Here is a 22,009-nt window from a genome sequence, read left to right on the forward strand (position 1 = left end):
AGTTGCACTTTTCTTTCATGACAAGGGGGATCTTCTCCATGGTCCGCTATTTTGAATTTCCAGAAATAGCCATTTTTAGCAGCAAAAATTAATCTACTTGGACCATACTAAAAATATTTGTTTATTACTTAGTAAACTTTCATGTAAAGATCAAATATGGCAATAGGCAGCCCAGTTTCAATGAGCAGCATAGTTGCAGTACCTTTTTTGACCATTTCCTGCACAGTGTCCCTTTAAAGGTGCATGGAAGTTTACTAAGTAATAAACTAATATGTTCTAGTATGGCGAAAGTACAGTCATTTTCGCAGCTAAATAAGGAAGTATTCATGAAAAAGGTAACGTTAGTAAACGGGTAGCATACATTCTGGAAATAAACAACGAAAGATACACAGTGCACCTTTAAAGATGTAATTACAATACTAATAGTATGATATTACAAAGTTGAAACCATGCAATGTCATACTACTAGTGTTGTAATTACGTCTGTAAGAGTATATCTCCATCTACTTCATGCAACTGGTTGTGAGGTGTTACGTTATGTGCTGTGAGGTGTTGACGAGTTATGAAGTGTCTGCGGATGTTGCATAACTTTTAGGATGATATTTGGAGTATGTTAAAAACAAAGTAAACAAACCACGATGGCCACGATAGAATGGCCATGATCTCGAAAAGGGTCGTACAAAAAAGTGCACAGGGACGTTGGGCACTGACGTGTCAAGGGTAGCGTGACCAACACAATTGCATCAGTTTCTTGATGTTTCTTGGAAGCTGAGCTACACGCTAATAATTCAACTGTTTGGATGACATTGACATGAATTGGGTAAATGAGAATTTTTGTTAAGATGTTGAGCTTTTTGTGCCTTTATTGATGACAGGACAGTGGAGGTTATGACAGAAAATCAGTAGGACAGAGAGATGATGGCAGACTTGGGACATGACGCAGGCCAGACTTCAAACCTAGGTCGGCATGGACATGCAAGCCAAAATGTAGAGCAATTAGTGGTGTGCCGTACATTAGAATTTTGAAATGTAAGCATATGTTTTGTTGGCGAGGAGCTTCATTAGTTAGCAAATATTCATGAAAAGATCAAATTTGGAAATATGCAGCGCAGTTTCAATGAGCAGCATAGTTACAATACCTGCTCTGGCCACCATCCTACGCAGTGCATTTTTAATTGTAAACATTTGTTTTGCAGGCGAGGAGCTGTCTATGCTGGAGGACATGAGCGTGGGCATCAACGACCTTCGCAACGTCACCTTCAAGGTCACGCAGGCCAGCTCCAGCGCCGCGCCCGACATGCTGCCCGTCATCACCGGCAACCGTGACGGCTTCAACGTGCGCATCCCGTTGCCGGGCACCCTGTTCGACGCGTTGCCAAGGGAGATCCAGAATGGGATGCTGCTGCGGGTCCAGCCGGTGCTCTTCAACGTGGGAATCAACGAACAGCAGACGCTGGCCGAGAAGTATGATTATTATTATTATTATGATGATGATTATTATTATTAATATTATTATGATTATTATTAAGAATATTATTATGATTATGATTATGATTGTTGTTGTTGTTGTTATTGTTCTGTGTTGTTGTTGTTCTTCTTCTTCTTCTTCTTCTACTTCTCTTCCTTTTTTCTTCTTCTTCTTCTTCTTCTTCTTCTTCTTCTTCTTCTTCTTCTTCTTCTTCTTCTTCTTCTTCTTCTTCTTCTTCTTCTTCTACTTCTCCTCCTCCTTTTTTCTTCTTCTTCTTCTTCTTCTTCTTCTTCTTCTTCTTCTTCTTCTTCTACTTCTCCTCCTCCTTTTTTCTTCTTCTTCTTCTTCTTCTTCTTCTTCTTCTTCTTCTTCTTCTTCTTCTTCTTCTTCTTCTTCTTCTTCTTCTTCTTCTTCTTCTTCTTCATAGGGTATTATTATGTATTTACAATAGAAGGTCTATCACCCAGCCACTTGACTGCATGTGTTAGCAGGCCAAATGAGTAGGGGTAAAGACTAAAAAAAAAAAACCTTCATCGGGTAAAACAGTGCATGGTGGGAAGTGCGTAGGGGGTGATGAGGAAATGACCTAGAAACAACCCGAAATCCGATACACACACATGCACACACACACATGCACACACACACATGCACACACACACATGCACACACACGCACACACACACACACACACACACACACACGTACACACACACGTACACATGCTTATACTGTGCTGTGCTCATTGCTCTGGTGCCTCTGGCTGTGAGAGAAGCTGAGTGTTGTTTTTCTAGCACTCCAGAGTAAAATGCTCTTTTGAATTGTCTTCACTCTTAACCAAACAAGTTTGATATTGAATTAAGTTGGGGTTTTTTTACATTTTAACATTTTACACTCAGTGGGGGTTAGTAGAAGCAGTTCATTTTTTCCCTCCTACTTCTTAATTTAAGTAGTGAACAGCAACAATAATGTAATAAACTATGTGCAGGGAAGCATACTTCTACATAACAACTCTGTGTGTGTGCAGAGATATTAATCAGTATCATGCTGGTCTCTCCCTGTCAGTATATTTTAGGAGAAATAGATTGAATAATGTCTTGCTCATTTCTCAGAGACAGATAAGACTGCCATATGCAATATAACCCGAGAAAATCATCAGGGCACTGTAGCACAGTTTGTGCATATGGTATCACAGGCCAGCATAAACATGGACATACCAGAGTGAACATACACGACACGCCACCATTGAGGCCCCCTCGGCCCGTATTTTGAGTTTATTTTAAGGGGCTGTCCGCTTCTCTTCTCGCTGTGTGTGTTTATAGGTTCGGAGACACATCGCTACAGGAGATCATAAACTTGGAGAGCCTGTCTCGACTCAACTCCTACTACGAGCAGTTCAAAGAGGTCCTGCCTGACGACTGTGAGTCACTTCTCAGTGGTTTGTGAAGAACTGATGTATGGGAGGGTGAGAAAAGTAGAATGTAGTGGGGAAAGTTCTCTTTTTAATGCTGTTTGAAATACCAGAACCAGGGAAGAGTTGTCCTTCTTTGGTCTGATGCAATGGTCTGGTTTTCACAGCGGAGGGTTTGCCATAACTTAACTTCTAATCACCACAAATTGAAGAAAACAAAGAATCAACCTTATTTTTTTATGAAAATAATACATGTACTGTATGATCGGTCAGTCTCCCTTTTATGAAATAATAATAAAATAAGCAAATACTACTTAATGTAGTATCTATATCCATGTTTGTCTATGTAACGTTTGCATTGTCACACAATGCATCAGCACCAATTTATTTACTTTAGCATTCAGATACAGATTGGGCTCCTTGTTAGCTAGTAGCAGTCTTGGTTACTGTGTGTATTGTTCTTTGGGGGCCTCTCAGGTTTGCCACGTTCTCGAAGTCAGACATGTCTCCCTGAGCTGCTGAGGTTCCTCGGTCAAAACGTCCACGCCAGAAAGAACAAGAACGTGGACATCCTGTGGCAAGCAGCAGAGGTAGGCCAGAGCTACACACACACACACACACACACACACACACACACACACACACACACACACACACACACACACACACACACACACACTACACACGGTTCTCTATGTGAGTACACATATACACATATTCATTGGTCTCTCCATCAAGACATAGTTCTACGAGTCTCCAAGACACACACCTTATTATTCTCTCCCTAAAACACACACAAACCATCAGTCTCTGCATAAGACACACATACTCTGGTCTTCAATCTCTTCCTCTCCCTCTGCCCCATTTCCCAACAAAACTATACTCTGTGCTCACATAATTACATCACTTAACCTTTGAACATCAGTACGGTGTTGTGTTACTGTTTGCCGATTGTTAGCATACTCTCCACTATGACGCCCATGTCTAAGAGTAAGTAAGAGTAAGAGTAATTTATTTGTCACATACAACCCTAGCTTAAGCTAGCGTGCAGTGAAATGACAGGTGGTAACTCCATATGTGCAAAAAATATAAATTACATAAATTAATTATACATCATAAAAATAAAAGTAGACGATTTTCTTAATTGTCTGCCGTTCCCGTCAGATCTGTCGGCGGCTGAACGGCGTGCGCTTCACGAGCTGCAAGAGTGCGAAGGACCGCACGGCCATGTCAGTGACGCTGGAGCAGTGCCTCATCCTGCAGCACGAACACGGCATGGCGCCGCAGGTCTTCACCCAGGCCCTGGACTGCATGCGCAGGTAACAACAACAACACAGGCTATACTCTTCTCATCTCTACTACTCTGCTCTACCACTCATCTCTGCTCTGCTCTCATCTGTGCTACTCTGCTCTACTACTCTCCACGGGAGCGTACCTACAGTCCCAGGAAAAGTTTGTACACCTTTTGAAATTTCTTACCTTTCTGTCAAAATTGGTCATAAAACATGGTCTGATCTTCCCGGAAATCACAAGAAGGAACAACCAGAGTCTGCTTTAACTAATTCAACCCAAACATTTACAAGTTTTCATATTTCCATTGGCCATAAGATGTAAACATTCACAGGACAGCAAGGCATAAGTAAGTACACCCTTGCATTCAATAGGTTTTAACCCTAAGTTAGTCGCAATAACCTCAACCAGATGTTTCCTGTAGTTGCAGATCAGATTAACAAAACAATCTGGATGTATCTGGTCTCCCTCTTCTTTAGAAAACTGCCTCGTCAGCAAGGTTTGTGGGATGTCTGGAGTGCATGGCTTTCTTGACTTGATGCCATACAATCTCAATTGTTTTTTGTCAGGGCTTTGACTGGGCTATTCCAGAATGTGTATTTCATTATTATGAAGCCATTCTAAAGTCGATTTGCTTCTAAAGTATGGGTTGTTGTCACATTTCAGCACCCATCCTCTTGTGTGCTTCAACTGTGTGACAGACTACCTCACTTTTTTTCTGTAAAATATCTTGATAAACTTCTGAGTTCATTGTTCCACTGATAATAGCAAACTGAAAAGGGCCTGAGGCAGCAAGGTAGCCGCATATAATGATGCTCCCGCCACCATACTCAAAGGTGGAGATGATGTTTTGGTGAAGGTGTGGTTCTCCAGTTCTCCTCCAAACATGACATTGTGTGTTCCCCTGAACAATTCAACTTTGGTTTCAACGTTGGTCTACAGAATATTTTGCAGTAATTCTATGAAGCATATAAATGCTTTTTCGCAAACCTCAAAGGTGCAGCAATATTTTTTTGGACAGAAACCCCATTCATTTTAGATTGGCAGAATGAATATAATTGTAAGCTATTCTTGGTTACATCTCCTCTTCTGAGTATGGTGGCGGGAGCATCATTATATGCAGCTACCTTGCTGCCTCAGGCCCTTGACAGTTTGCTATTATCAGTGGAACAATGAACTCAAGTTTATTGTGATATTTTACAGAAAAAAAACGTGAGGAAGTCTGTCACACAGTTGAAGCACACAAGAGTATGGGTCCTGAAATGTGACAACAACCCATACTTTAGAAGCAAATCGACTTTAGAATGGCTTCATAATAATGAAATACACATTCTGAAATAGCCCAGTCAAAGCCCTGACAAAAAAACAATTGAGATTATATGGCATGAAGTCAAGAAAGCTATGCACTCCAGACATCCCACAAACCTTGCTGACGAGAGGCAGTTCTCTAAAGAAGAGGGAGACAAGATGCAAACAGATTGTTTTGTTAATCTGATCTGCAACTACAGGACAAGTCTGGTTGATGATATTGCAACTAACTGAGGGTTAAAACCTACTTAATGCAAGGGTGTACTTACTTATGCCCTGCTCTCCTGTGAATGTTATGGCCTTATGACCAATACAAATATGATAACATGTAAATGTTTGGGTGGAATTAATTAAAGCAGACTCTGATTGTTCCTTCTTGAGATTTCCGGGAAGATCAGACCATGTTTTATGATCAATTTGGACAGAAATGTAAGAAATTTCAAAGGGTGTACAAACTTTTTCCTGGGACTGTATGTTCCCCGGGTCCTATGTTCCCCGGGTTCTATGTTCCACGGGTCCTATGTTCCCCGGGTCCTATGTTCCCCGGGTCCTATGTTCCCCGGGTCCTATGTTCCCCGGGTCCTATGTTCCCCGGGTCCTATGTTCCCCGGGTCCTATGTTCCCCTGTCTTTGTATGGGAGTGGGGAACATAGGACCCTTTTTCTAAAAAAGGGTTCTATGTTCCCCGCATTGTATGTTTCCAAGTTTTCAAATTGTGCCCTTCCCAAAACCATCCCTAAACCTAACCTGTCAGTAATGCAATGTTTCTGAGTTTTCAATTTGTGCCTTGACCAAAACTATCCCTAAACCTAACCTGTCACAGTTGCAACAGCAACCTGCACCTTGCCATGTGGCAGCAGTCTACTTTGAAGCAGTGGGGAACATAGAACCCTTTTTTGAAAAAAGGGTCCTATGTTCCCCAGTAGAGGGGAACATAGGACCCGGGGAACATAGGGATGACTCTACTATCCATCTCTAATCTACTCTCATCTCTACATCTCTGCTCTTCTATTCATCTCTCCTCTACTCTCATCTCCTCTCATCTCCTCTCATCTAGACTCCCATCTCCTCTTCTCTCCTCTTTTCTCATTTAGCCTCTCCTCTTCTCTCCTCTCATCTCCTCTTTAATCCTCTAGCTTCTCCTCTCCTCTCTTCTCCTCTCCTTTCCTCTCCACTCCTCTCATCTCCTTTCCATTTTTCTCCTCTAGCCTCTCCTCTTCTCTCCTCACATCCATTATGCCTTCTACTTGCTCTCCTCTCTGTCTCCACTCTCCCCTCCTTCTCTTCTCGTTTCTCCTCTTCGCTCTCTCTCTCTCTCTCTCTCTCTCTCTCTCTCTCTCTCTCTCTCTCTCTCTCTCTCTCTCTCTCTCTCTCTCTCTCTCTCTCTCTCTCTCTAGAGGGTCAGTGTATGTGAATGTATTTTACAGTATGTATGTGCGTGAATAAAGATGTGTGTGCCCTGCCCCCTGCTGGTTACAACATGCTCCTGCAGCCTTCAATGTTGTTGACATGTTCCACTCCATGATCCAGAGCCTTGTCATGTGCTGTCTCATACCACTGTACACCCTTCGCTCATGTCTGTGAGATATCCCCATTCATACAGGTCATATCATCCAAAGAATTTTTGCTGTAAGCAACTTCTTCGAGCTTGATATGTGAACAGGTGCAGTTTCACTCCTCCGTCCAAGAAGCTTTATCAGTGTGAAGGTGATGAAGTTTCTTGGATTAGGAGAGAAATGTCCTTCAAACTCAAAGATCAAGTCCAGTTGCTCACAGCTGAACCCCTTTCACATCTGCACCGCAGTCTAGTATCATCCACATTTCCCACAAGAATAACTAGCCAGCGAATATAACGTGGAGTGGGTTTGGGATTGAAGATGGTATGGGGGGAGTTCGGGGCTGCTTGTCTTATGTCAGGGAACACCATGCGTCCTAGCCTGTTGTACTGCATGTTTTGCTGTTCAGACTCTCCTAATGTCTTGCTCTGAGGATCACTGCACTGTTGTAACATACATATGCACACACACACACACGGAAACAGATATATTCAGCGATGTCATCCATTTTCTATTGTGCCGCATACACACACATGCACAAAGACATACTGATTCACACTATATGCACATAAGCGCACACTCACACACACACACACACACACACACACACACACACACACACACACACACACACACACACACACACACACACACACACACACACACACACACACACACACACCTGCACTGCATTGCTGTGAATGCACTGTCGTCCCCACCCCTGCCCTGCTCTCCTGCCTGCTTTTGCCTCTGCTCTGGTCCTCTCTCCGTGGTCTGGAGCCTCCGTGCTCATCGCCAATGCATCAGTGCTCCCTGATTTCCCTCTCCAATGGGCAGGCTCTGTATGGGGTCAGTACAGGAGGGTGACGTCCCTTCTGTTGGGGAGAGAGTGGTCCTTGCCACTTGGTCATTGCCCAGGCTGTCATCTCTCTCTCTCTCTCTCTGTCTGTCTGTCTGTCTGTCTCTCTCTTTCTCTCTCTCTCTCTCTCTCTCTCTCTCTCTCTCTCGCTCTCTCGCTCTCTCTTTCCCTCCTCCTCAATGGCCTTTGGTCTGTGGAGAGCATGACTGTCTATCGGGAGCATGTCTCTCTTCAGAGCCTACATGTCATTCAAAGCGCCTGTGCAGTAAGTGTCTCTTGGGAGCCTGTTGCATGATGGGAAGGAAGGAACCAGAGCGATCTTGCATTGCAATGCATGACCCCAGGCTGGGCTTCTCTCCCCTGTCCTGCAGACGCCTTTTCTTTTGGCAGAAATGAGCTATCTTTCCTTCTATTTATCTATCTATCCTAATAAGCTATCTTTCCTTCTATTTATCTATTTATCCTAATAAGCTATCTATCCTCTTTATCATTATCTTTTCTGTCTCAATCTGTCATTCTAACATTCTATGTGTTTTCTTCCATTTTATCCTTACTTTCCTTTCTTTCTTTCTTTCTTTCTTTCTATCTATCTATCTATCTATCTATCTATCTATCTATCATTCTATCGTTCTATCGTTCTATATTGCTATTATGCTATCGTTCTATTATTTTTTCGTTTTATCATTCTACCATCTTGTTATGTTTTAATCAATCCTTCAATCTACCATTTCATCTATATGCAGTACTGTATTCTATTCTCCCCATTCTTGATATTCTGTCTCTTCTCTCTAAGTGGGTAAGGGGATGCATGTGCCGTCTTGCTTTAACTCTATTCACACAAACCGCTTTCCTCTTTTCCTTCTATCAAAACTTGTATTAAGATACAAACTATTTAATGCTTTCCTTTTAATTCTCCTCTCTTCTTTTTTCCTCTTCTCTTCCTGTCTGTCATCGTTGATGTTCTTCATGTCCCTCTTGGCATTATTCCCTCTCTGTTTGCATTATTTTCCATTTGTTTATTTCTGTTTCTCTTTCATTTTTGTTTTTCAATTTGGTCTCTGTATACTTTACACATATCACACAAACGCACCCGGTCCTCTCCTCTCCTCAACCTGCACTTGTTTCCATGGCTGCCATCCCTCTGTTTCTGTTCGTTTGTCCTTTCCCAATGGCATTTTCTCCCTCCCTCCCTCCTGTGTGCATGTGCTCTGTCCATCTGCTTTCTCATTTCTGTTTTTCCACCAACCTCCGACCGCCTTTTGCCTCCTTCACTCGTCATGTTTTCTGCTTTGCCTGTCTTCCGCCACTCTTTTCGTTTTTTTGCACTTCCCTCTCCCCACTTCGTTCTTTTTACCTCTACCTCGTACCACCCTCACTCTTCTCCTTCTCTCCCTCTCTCTTCTTTTCTCTCTCTCGCTCTTTCCCTCCTGTCCTTGTTTTTCCCATTCTCTTCCTCTCTTCCATCTGTTTCCTGTTGCTTCCCTCTCTCTCCTCCATGGCTTCTGCATCTCCCTCCTGTCCTCCTTCTCCTCCTCCTCCACCTCTGCCTGCATCCCTCTCTTCCTCCTCCTCCTCCTCCTCCTCCACTACCTGCATCCCTCTCTTCCTCCTACTCTACCTCCCACCTCCTTTCTCACCCCTCACTTTACCTCTCCTCTGTGCACCTTGCCTCCCGTCCTCTGCTCTCCCTCTCTTTCTCTTTCTCTTCCTCGTCTCCACCTCCTCATCCACCTTATCCTCCTCATCCACCTTATCCTCCTCCTCCACCTCCTCTTCTCTTGGCTCCCTGTACACCACCCCCTCCTCCCTCTCTCCTTGGCTTCCATATTTCCTCCCCTCACGTCCTCTCTCTCCTACCCCCCCCCCCCCCCCCCCCCCCCCCCCCCCCTGGCCTCCCTCTTCCCACCTACCCCCTCACCTGCCCCCTCCCTTCCTCCTCCCTCCTTTTCCTCTCTCCTCCACCTCCTTTCTCCTCCTCCTCCTCTCCTACCTTTCTCCCACCCCATGGCCTCCCTCTCCCCTCCCCACCTCCCCTCCTTCCCTCCCCTCCTCCCTCTCTCCCTCCTCTCTTCTCCTCCTCTCCTACCTTTCTCACACCCCATGGCCCCCCTGTGCACTCCCCCCCCCCCCCCCTACTCCTCCCTCCCTCCTCCCTTCTCCCTCCTTTCTCAAACCCCCATGGCCTCCCTCTTCCCACCTCCACCTCACCTGCTTCCCTCCTCCTCCCCCCTCCCTACTCCTCCCTCCCCCCTCCTCCCTTTCTCCCTCCCCCCTCCTCCCTTTCTCCCTCCTTTCTCCTCCTCCTCCTCTCCTACCTTTCTCCCACCCCCTGTCGGCTTCCCTGTGCACTCCCCCCCCCCTCCTCCTCCCCCTTCCCTGCTCCCTCCCCCCCTCCTCCTCCACCCTCCTCCTCCCCCCCTCCCTCCTCCTCCTCCTCCTCCCCCCTCCCCCCTCCTCCTACCCCTGCCTACTCCTCCTTACTCCTCTGTCCTTCCCTCCCTCCTACCTTTCTCCCACCCCATGGCCTCCCTGTGCACTCCTCTCCCCTCACCTCCTCCTCCCTCCTCCCTACTCCTCCTCCCTCAATCCTCCCTACTCCTACTCCTCCCCCCTCCCATCTCCTCCCCCGTCCTCCTCCGCTCCTCTGCAGCATTGGCACGAGGGAGGGGGTGACCCAGAAGAACCTGAGTGGGGTGCTGCCGGTGCGGGACCTGCGGCTGGACCCCACCCTGCTCTACTCCCTCCCCCTGCTGGCCCTCAGCCCCAACCTGCTCTTCGTCTGGCTCTTCCTCTCCGTGGCCTTCTTCTTGGCCAAGCTGCGCTACAGCTGAGAACGCTTACACACTCTTTACGCCTCGCACACACACACACACTTACACTTACACACACAGACACAGACACAGACACAGACACAGACACGCGCACACACACACACACACACACACACACACACAGACACACACGCGCGCACACACACACACACACACACACACACACACACACACACACACACACACACACACACACACACACACACACACACACACACACAAGCTACAACTAATTCACCCGCCGCTATCTCTGTCATGTACATACTACACACACCACAAACACACAGCCTTCTTCGTCTGGCCCCTTCGTCCAGCCTTCTTTCTGCTACAGCTGAGAAATTCACTAACGCCCCACCCCCCTGACTGACTTCTGCTGCCTCGATCACTTGTCTTCCCTTTGTCCTCTCTTCTGTACTTTCTCTGACATACACATATAGTAACACGCGCAAGAACTGTATCCATTTCGACACACACACACACACACACACACACACACACACACACACACACACACACACACACACACACACACACACACACACACACACACACACACACACACACACACCTTTTCTCTCCCTTGCACTGTCTCCATGCTCAGAGGCAAAAAAAAACAAAAACATAGATGACAAATCAAAAAATGAATAGATTACGTATACAGTATATGGCTGAAAAATGAAACTGAAGGAAGTCATTATTGAGAATCGTAAAACCACCTCGGGACCATGCCTGGATAGTATACCCCAAGCTGAGCTGAACCAGGTTGAAGGACAGGATTATGGCAAGGCTGGTCTGGGATAAGCTGGTCCTAATATATGGAGGGGTATAGACCAGCTTGAGAAAGTACAGTTAAAGTCCTGCCATAGATTCCTCCTGCCTGTGCTCTCTCATCATATGGTACTTCACTAACTAACTCGCTCATCCACCTTGTTGGAAAGCTCTGCTGATCGGACTCAGATTGTTACCGTGAGAACTGGTGCTGGAACAAATACGTTGCTTCTTTTTCGGAACATGGGATGTGTTTCAGCCAAAGATGGTGGATATTATTCATCACAATGAGATGGTAGATATACCGACATTCATTTATCATAACGAGACACTTCCTGGAGACAAACTGGGATCTTATTCTTCTCATAAACTACCGCTCTTGTTCTGCCTAACGATCGTCTTTGCCGAAAGGTCTACTAACGAATCTCTCGCTGTCCCTTACTCTAATGGACCTCATCTCACCTGGCGGAGATGGTTGCAGACTTGCAAACCCCATGCATTTGTATTGTACATGAATAGCATTTATTGGGAACAGACACCCACAAACACAAACATGCATCCAGTCATGTCATTGCAAAGAAGTAACTTAAACATGCGATATTTTAAAGGATGATTTATTTACGAGTAATATTATTGATACATACATTTTGGTTTTGTGTGTATTTGTTTTCCCTACTTGTGTTGTTGTAATAATGGCTTTTAAGAGTTTGCCAGTGTAATTTTTGCTGCCTGCTGGCTTTATACAAAGATAAAATCTATATCAGATATGTTTGTTTTTATATTTATACATATATTATATTTAGTTGTAATTTATGTATTTTATGTATTCAGAGTAGTGGATATTTTCCCCACCCCTTGTTGCTTGCCTCTTGCCTTTTGTCTTCCACTTGTGTCCATGCTTCGAGATGAGCTCAAGCACCGCGTTCAGGCAAACGAAGCTATAACATGTGGCCGAAGCTGCATATGAAGTTCCCAATTAGGGCAGTGGTTATGTTCATTGGGTCACAAGGATTTCGCTATTATATACTCTCCCATCTGTCTAGTTCTAGCCAAAATTCTGTGTGCTCTTGTCCAGGGGATTGGGACCCCCTGAAAAGCATTTGCCATCATTCAGAGCGTCACACAGAACGTCATAAAGATATTGAGATGATTTTGTCCCATCCGTCTGGCCAAAATGCCGTCTCTCAAAGGGGACTCTGCATCCAGTACGACCTTCCTCCCCTCTCCTATGTCTTCCTGCTTCCTACATGCATTTTACCCACGATGCACTTTGTCAGATTTCTTAGCGGATTTCTTGCTATGGCTTCAGGAGAAGGTTGTGGTAGGATTTGTTCAAGATTGTAACGTACTTCAGGGAAAATAATGGGAGCGTATATTTATGGTACAGTGTGTTTGAATAGGCCATTAGTTTTGTAAAAGCTTTTATAGCTTTTATTAGTGCTTCTGTTGACAAGCTGGTTTAAGTCAGTTTTACGTTGTGAACTTATACAGTGAGTACTGAGTAGGTCACAAGATGGCTGCTCACCATTGGTGAACAGAATGGATTAGTCATTATTTTGAGAAGATGGCAATAAAGGATACATATTTTTAGGTATTTTTGTGCCAACATACACATCACATACAATTACCATATTGACATATAGCACCTAATGCCTCACACAAGTCTTACATTGACATTGATTCGCCAAATGATTAAAATCCCCTAAAATCATCCATGTGCAATTAACCATTGCCTTGTGTGGCAACTCAAACTCGTGCCAAAGTTTCTTACATGGCATGTGTGAGAACAAAACAGACTGGAATGTAGCCATAGTTAAACCATCACAGTGACTCTTACACAGTCCTTGTGATTACATCACGTCATATAACATATCTGGTATTGGCCTACAATACATGATGAATATCGAAACATTTGCCCAAAAAGTGTGTTTACATAGACATCATCATGTGTACATTTCATAGCAATCATTAAGATTTCGGCACTTTATGGTAGGTAAGATTGACAGTTAAAGATGAGGTGGATTTTCCTTGTTTCAAATAAAATGAGACTATAGTTTTGTTTTTCGTTGCATGATAAAAAAGATGTTGAGTTTCAAAATTAAACTCTCGAGAATGAAATGCAAGATTTGTACAGTGAATCCCGTGGAGTCACATGTTTTTTTCTATTCTAGAGTATGACAATACAGTGTTTCCCACAGAAATTTTGGAAACTATGGGGGCAGCCCACTACGGGGTTTATTTTGTCCGGGGGGGGGGTCGGGGGGGTCTTCTCACACAGGGCCTTTTTTTGGGGGGGGGGGGGGGGGGATGTATTCTTGCAGCGTAAATGCAAAACTGCAAAACAATGACTACAGTATGACATTGGCGCATGGAGAAACTGTAGGCCTGGGCCTATATTTCAGCCATTTATATTTTGAGAAATAAGTCTACATAAGATTTTACCCATGACTTGTATAATAGTAGTACATTGTCATTGTCAAAAAATGCAGTAACAGTGAATAATTTCCTGTTTAAAACACAGTTTCATTCGTCCCTCATGCAGGGGTCTGGGAAACAATAATAAAACAAAATAGGAGCAGAGATAAGAATTTAAGAGCACTGTGAAATTGTTAACGCATAGACAAAAAGGGTCTTAGAGGGTAGGCTATGCCTTTTCCCCCACACATATCTGCAGGCGTACATATTCTACATGAGGGGTGCTGGTCACAGGGCCAGTTTTTTCCAAATTCCTCCCATTAAAAGGGCTGAACAACATATTACACATTTATGTCTACATATTCACATTCATTACACATTAATTTCTATGCAGCCCGATGTCTCCTCTGCTGTGTCAATGAAGGTCTGTCACCAAACTCATTACAACTGTAAAGCAAAGCCTAGGGAGTGTTAGTAAACTCATCCCAACTGTCCCTTCTCTGAAGATTTTTTATATTGCTCCCAAACACAAGTAAACTACAACAACTGACTAGGCTTTTGATCCCTGTCTTTCAAGCACTTGTGGTTCTCTCTATAGCAGGGGTGCCCAACCTTTTTTTAACCAAGATCTACTTTTGAAGTTGATGGTCTGCCGTGATCTACCAAGTCAAATTCAAGGATGTCAGTATGAAAATTTAAGACCACCATAATCACCATTATTATGAACAAAATGTTTTCAGTAGGCTACTATGGCCGTATCTTTTCAGTGTGTTTTTAAAGTGTGTTGAAAAGCCTATCTTTACAAAGCAATGCAGCACTGATAGTATGCAGAGATAATTTCAGTCATACACAAGTCATAAACAACTGAAACAATTTCAAAATGATAAACATTTGGTATATAAAAGGCACATAGGCCCTATTTCTAAAATATGATGAAGCATTATCATGCCTTCAGTGGTATAGGCTACAAATTAAAAAGGACTCAGAAATTCACCATATGGGTAAATAGTAGGCTACTATGAGAGAGAGAGAGAGAGAGAGAGAGAGAGAGAGAGAGAGAGAGAGAGAGAGAGAGAGAGAGAGAGAGAGAGAGAGAGAGAGAACTCATTGGATTGGTTAACACCCCTGTTAAGTGTGACTTCTTCTATGAAGGGTTTTTTTTTCAGCTCTCTGGGACAGTAGCACAGCAAAGGCTTTCTATTGTGAGTTTTGGCCAATCATTTTGTCCACAACTGAAGCAAGAAACAGCACAAATTGAAGTGAATTCCATACATGTCAACAACTAACATTTCCCTTACACGCGGCACGCGATGTAAACGCAGTTAGCGATGATGCATGCGACTAGCGATTTGGACGAAGATCCTCGCATATCGGCGTGTCATAACGCATCGTTGCGCACATGTTCTGTTACTCACCCGATGTTACACGTGTGCACACATGAATCAACTGTAATACCCTTACGGTCACTTCCTAATGCTTTCCCCTCATTCTGTGTTACCGTGGTTACTGTGTTACTTATCTAACCAATACAGAGTCTATAGGATGTATTTACTCCAGGAGGAAAATGCGAAGGAAATTCAAAATCGTAATTCAAATCGTTTTTAACAAAAACGGATATCGTTAAAAAAAAAAAAAAAAAATATATATATATTTTTTATTTTTTTTATTTTCGTAAACTATGGCGGCCAAATTTAAACTATGGCGGGCCGCCATAGTTTCCTCAATGTATGGGAAACACTGCAATATTTGCAATGCTACTGTTTACATGATAAGCTACAAACTATATGCAGTTTCTCTATTCCGTGTACTTTTTTCCTTTTTGTGTGTATTTTTTTTCATGGCTTTCGTTAATTTAATTTAGTTGATTTATTGATAACTATGTATTGCCTACAGCTTTCTCTCACGTCCAGTATGAATGGGAAGATCTAAGTTATAACTACCTCTGTTCCTTTGCATCAATGGAGGCTGATGGTACTTTTGTCAGGTTGTCTTTGATGTAAAGGCTCAGGTATACTTCTGCGGCAATGTGGCAACTATTAACCCTCCTGTCTATTTGACCTCATTCAATGTTTAACGTCTGAAAAATACATGAAGTACATAATTCTTTAGCTTCATCTTTGATGACTTTTCCTAAATATATGGGGTCAATGTGAAAAAAGTGCAATTTCCACAAAAATGTTTTCCCTAACTGCTACACGTTTTGGTTACATCTGTGTTCCTTGGGGTCAATTTGACCCCAAATTATTTTAAGTGAATTAAACATGGAACATCCATATTTTGCTAATACATCTTCCAATCTGTCTAGAAGTATGTAAAATACACGAACATAAGCTATATAGAACAGAACATTTTGCTTTATTTAGGGCTCTGATAACTAACAATAATAATAATAATAATAATAATAATACATTTATTTTATATAGCGCTTTTCAAGGCACCCAAAGACGCTTTACAGATAGGCCGAGGCCATAAACAAATAACATACAAACACTCAAAGACATACAGAGACTCAATAAGTACAAAACAGGGACACAACAGAAATAGACGGCAGTGGAAAGTTTAGGTCCATGATGAAATGGAACAGTCACGTTTGGTGGAGATGATAAGCAAACCCACGACAAGAGCAGCGATGGAAGGCCGTGGGGATACGAAAATCCGGAGCCTCTCGTCGTGGGGGGCGAGCTCGGCCAAGGGGAGGCAGGCGAACAAGCAGATAAGTTCTTTAAAATAACCGGCGAAATGCGGTGGACGGGGCCGCCGAGACTTTGGTTAGGGAGGGAGGCATCCGAGCACGCTGTCGGTCAACAGAATCCAGACACGAGGCATGGACGCCGCGAGACAGCAAGGTGTAGTGGTTGTTGCAGCCAGCAACCAGGGATGGCACTAGTTATAGTAAGATAACTAACAATACAATACACATTTTCGCCTAGTCATGGATTAGTTTTTTTGGTGTGTGGGCTGTGTGTGGGGGTGCTAGGACTTATCTAAAGGGCTTTTTTATGTCCCCAACAGAGCAACAGTAAATATCTGAGGCATAAACCGGTGCAAAAGTTTTTGCTTCTACTGATTTTGTAGACATTTAAGTGGCTGGGGTCAAAATGACCCCAATGATCACAGATGTAACCTAAATCTGAGGATAACAGGAGGGTTAAGCTTAAACCTGAGAGGGAGGCTGTCGTGTACTTGCCAGAATGATTTGCCTTGCACCCTAAACTCCCCACCAGTACAAATTTCACCCAAACTACTCTGCTGTGTTATCACATATTGCAACACACACCACAAGCGATGATGCATTACACATGAGCATATATGTCACACCCAAATGTAAGTGATCTTTAAAAAAATAAAAAAAAACAAAGTTCATATATAAAAACAAACTTTCCCCCCTGCCACCAATAATCAATTCTCAATTCAGCAATTCCAGACCCTTTATGTGAATGAAATTGGCCCAAGGGAATGGTAAGGCCAGGGTAGGAGAAGTGTGCTTAGGGCTTCATACTAATTCGCTGCATTGGTGATCAGAAGTATACCTGAGCCCTATCGGTTTGTCCTGTGGTTTAGGGTTAAGCAATAGTATACTTGGAATAGACGTTATCGTTGTTATTACAGTACAAACAGCTATTTTTTTTCCTGCTGGATTAGCAAGGTCCAATTAGGCTGATGGACAGTACGGTATCCAATAGTTAAAGAGAGAAAAACACGCACATCCGTCTCAAAAGGATTGGGTGCAGGACCAACAAAAATAGCATGAAAAACTGAAAGAAAAGTCCGCGACACCAAGCTCCCGTTGCTCTTTTTTTAATGTAATTAAAGAGGCATTAAAAAAAGAGTAACGGGAGCTTGGTGTCGCGGACTTTTCTTTCAGTTTTTCGCAGTACGGTATCCAACACATTTACTGGATGGGCGCTGTAGGGGAACAGCTCTTCTTTTCCCTAAGGAAAGGTCATGTCACATTACTATCATAATCCAAAGCGTATTACTTGCGGCAAATTCTACTTTGTGGTTGTCAGAGAGTTATTGTCTTCCACCGGTATTTGTTTTTTTCTTTACTCTAAGTATTTGTTTCTTGATCTGTCATAGAAATATTTTTACTTCTATTTAAGAAATCATATCAAGTTTTTTCTTCCTAAAGTATATATCTTTTGCGGTATACACTCTTTAAGTATTAGGTATAATATGTCTGCCCCCCCCTTCTTCTGTGTATTTTATTTAAAAGTATGCTCAGGCTGCATTTGTTGATGTGTTAAGGCTGTACTGAGGTAAGGTGTGTTGTGGACACCTGTGCAATATTATTATGGCATGACTAGTGCTACTGATTCCAGAACACTAAGGTATTCTAGAAAGAAAGGGATTGTTGGGGGAGGATAAAGCACAAAGTGAATATTGGCTCCTGTACATCCATCCCTGTGTTAATCATGCAATAAAAACACAACAGAGACATTTCTGGAAGGAAAAAATACTGGACTTTGCCAATAGCTTTGTTGTGTCTTCATATCTCTACGTTAACATGGCCTTGCCTATTGATGAAGGCTTTATAAGATATGGCATGAAGGTCTTGGAATAAATCATCACGGCTTAAGTGCATCTTTTATACAAATTCACTTTTCCACCATCAAAAACGTGCATATTTGTTATTGCCATCCACCATTCACCTCATGACCCAAACACACACATTAACCCAGCATACATAAAGTATTGTGTTTGCTTGTGCATTCCTGTGTGTGTGTGCGTGTGCATATGCGCATGCCCATGCACGTGTGTGTGTGTGTGTGTGTGTGTGTGTGTGTGTGTGTGTGTGTGTGTGTGTGTGAGAGAGAGAGAGAGAGAGAGAGAGAGAGAGAGAGAGAGAGAGAGAAGGAGAGAGAGATTACCTGCCTAAGCATGTATTCTCATTCCCATGTCATGTTGTGTACTTCATGATGTCAGTTTGTTAGTTTGTTGTTTTTGTTTACATTGGGTTTGTCATCCTTTTAACACTGCCCCCTTGTTTGTCCTCTGTTCTGTCTTTTTTCTGTTTCTGCTCCTGTTTTCAATTGCCGTCATCCCTCCCCACCTCCTGTGCGATCTCCCTCCTCCTCCTCCTCCTCCTCCTCCTCCTCCTCCACCTCCACCCTTAGCGAGGGCTGCCGGCGAGAAAACACTGTGAAGAACGTGGGAGGCCGCAAGTACGCCTTTAACTCGCTGCAGCTCAAGGCCTTCCCCCGCCATTACCGGCCACCAGAGGGCACCTACGGCAAGATAGAAACATGAGCGCACACACACACACGCTCACTCACACACTCCTCACTCACACTCACGCACACACACATGGCACATGTGCACATGTAAAACTGTTGTTCTTATGCTGACTATTATACCGTCACGATTTCCAGAGGAAATAGAAAGATGATGGGACACACTTTTTACTCTCTCACACACACACACACACACACACTCTCTCTCTCTCTCTCTCTCTCTCTCTCTCTCTCTCTCTCTCTGTCATGCACACACACAAACATGTTAATGTACAATCATTCTTCTTATGCTAACCATTACTACAATACACACACGTGCGCGCGCACACACACACACACACACACACACACACACACACACACACACACACACACACACACACACACACACACACACACACACACACACACACACACACACACACACTTTTTCACATCAAATAATGTACACATGCACAAAAACGTGAAAAAAATTACGAACTATGTGTCCTACATGCAGTAGATGTACTGTAGCTAGTTCATGCTGTAATCGCTGAGGTTCTGTGTGAAGTAAAGAAAATGACTGACTTAGAATGCGCTCTCTCATTTCAGGAAATGTATGCAAGTGGATACTCAAAAGTGTTGTTTACTACTAAGTGCATACTATTCAAACAGGGTAGCATCTGAAATATGTCTCAGTCAGAGGGTACCACAAACCATCTTGAGCAGTCCTGTTTTATTCGATCTAAAATGTAGTGACTACACTTCAGAGTTCACAGCCAAACATCTGAGAGTGAAATATTACTGTAGTCGTCTGAAATAAAACACGAGTAAAATTAAGTAAGAGATTGTGATGTGACCTAACAAACTTAGAAATGGTTGTTAATTACACTTTGATTTTACACACAATTTTGAGCATCGCTCAACATAAGGGAGGAAATGCAAAATATCACTTAGTCAATATATACGTAATGTGCTGAAGAGCCTTCTGAATAGATGTCAGTGAGTAGCGCGCACATCTAGTAGTTACAAGAGGAGTCGATCAGGTGTTTCAAAGTTTCATGAACAATACTGTATTGATCAATGCGATACTGTGTACACGGACCATCAGATCATGTGAAATGTACTGTACATTGTACAGTGGCGTGACACAGCGTCCCTGGGGTAATGAAGATCTAGTGTCTGGCCCTGAGTTAGGTCTTCAAGCTTCAGTAGTGTCTGCAGAAGCTGGTTGGTTTTCCCTCACCCCACACATTCCCCCCGTCCACCCCATTGCAGCTAAAAGTTATTGGAATATTTTTGCCTTTTTTATATTTTTACAGGAAGGGTTAGTGTCCTGCTGACAGGTTCATGTGATTCAAAGTGCATATTGATTTGACCTACTGTGAGAGAGTAAGCCTTCCACAGATGTCTTCGTTCATTCTTCCTGACAGGCATTCAGAACATCATGGCATATTGTTTTGTGGCGTATCAATGACATTTCAGTTCCACTAAAATGGGATGCAGAACGTTATGGCGCAGGGGAACAACCTCGTGTAAATCAGACAATAAATACATTTTGGAAATAAATATAAAAAGGAAGCACTTGTAATTTGTCAGTGGTGGGAAGAGTAGTGTCTTACTGTGCATTTAATGATGTTTATCATGTCCCAATGTGAGATGTGGACACCCTTACCATCAACTGTGACATGCAAACCGTCTATATGATGATGTTGTGGTGCATCCATGTCTATGTTTATATTATTTTTATGCATTGATATCTTATTTTTTTTGTCTTGATAATTATTTGGTTATCCATAGAGCATATTTTGCGTTACAGTAATTATTATTGTAGTGGTGGATAATTTAACACACTTCCTTAAAGAAAAAAAGTATTTAGATTGGAACTGTATTTTTTATTTATTTCTTTTTATTGCACTGAACCATATTGTGTACTCTATTCTCTTACAAACCTGTGTAAGTCAGAGTTCTGCTGTAAAGTATGCTTTTCAACAATATGCAATAAAAAAAGAACAAATCTGAAGCAAATTGTAAATTGTGGCTTTTCCCATTGTGTTTTTGAGTGGGGGTATGGTTATAGGTTTTACTGAACACACGTTTTACATTGTAGACAGGTGCACTGTAAGATTGGGGCCAGAGTAGGTATTGCAACTATATTGCTCATTGAAACGGCTGTCTATTGCCAAATTTGATAATGTATAAAGTGATTAACTACTATTTACTAGTAAGACCAAAGTACAATACATTTTCCAGCTACACATGTCTATTTCTGGAAATTCAAAATGGCGGACCATGGAGAAGATCCCCCTTTTCATGTATGAAAAATGGTTATTTTATCGCACCTTTGGTCAGTCAATTTACTTGTAACTAAGTACATAAGTTCAATTTCGGCGTGATGAAAAAGCTAAGTGAAGGGGCCCGTGATGATTCATGTGCCAGGGCTGGCATCAGTTTTTCACATGCAGCGCTGAGATATCAGATGACTATGCCAGCTTTATCTTTAGATTTCAAGCACCACAGAGGCTATTTACAGATGTCTGGGTCTGGGTCCCATTTACAGAGGATAAAAATGCTACTACATACTTTAAAGTCACGTTCTGGAGAGTCAACAACACACTCGCTGTGAAGACGCTGAGGTCAGCTGAAACACCAAGGACAGGCCTGACTGCATTACAAGGGCATGAAAGATTTAACCACCAGGCCTTCACAGCTCGGCATGCTATCAATTAAAGAGACAAGGGTGGACTATGAGGGTGGCATAATACGTACACATCTGGGGTAAATTTCTCAAAACCATAATAGTTGCTAATTATGTTAGCTACTTAAGTGTTTGCAATGCAATATCCCATTGCAACTACCCAAGTTACTAACTGGCTATCAGCTACGCTTTCGA

General features: G+C 42.9%; 1 protein-coding gene across 5 annotated transcripts in view; it reads left to right on the forward strand.

The window, feature by feature from the left end:
- inpp4ab (inositol polyphosphate-4-phosphatase type I Ab) overlaps positions 1-19,481 on the forward strand; it is a 74,237-nt gene extending 54,756 nt beyond the window's left edge. For all 5 annotated transcript variants that reach the window (XM_063211606.1, XM_063211608.1, XM_063211609.1 and 2 more), the window contains 5 exons: positions 1,197-1,464; positions 2,788-2,885; positions 3,354-3,466; positions 4,041-4,195; positions 19,021-19,481. In XM_063211606.1, coding sequence (XP_063067676.1) covers positions 1,197-1,464; positions 2,788-2,885; positions 3,354-3,466; positions 4,041-4,195; positions 19,021-19,153 — 767 coding nt within the window. In that variant the 3' untranslated portion in view covers positions 19,154-19,481. The remainder of the gene's footprint in view (positions 1-1,196; positions 1,465-2,787; positions 2,886-3,353; positions 3,467-4,040; positions 4,196-19,020) is intronic.
- The last annotated feature ends 2,528 nt before the right edge of the window (positions 19,482-22,009 follow it).

Source organism: Engraulis encrasicolus, chromosome 12 (genome assembly GCF_034702125.1).
Source record: "Engraulis encrasicolus isolate BLACKSEA-1 chromosome 12, IST_EnEncr_1.0, whole genome shotgun sequence".
Classification (NCBI taxonomy): domain Eukaryota; kingdom Metazoa; phylum Chordata; class Actinopteri; order Clupeiformes; family Engraulidae; genus Engraulis; species Engraulis encrasicolus.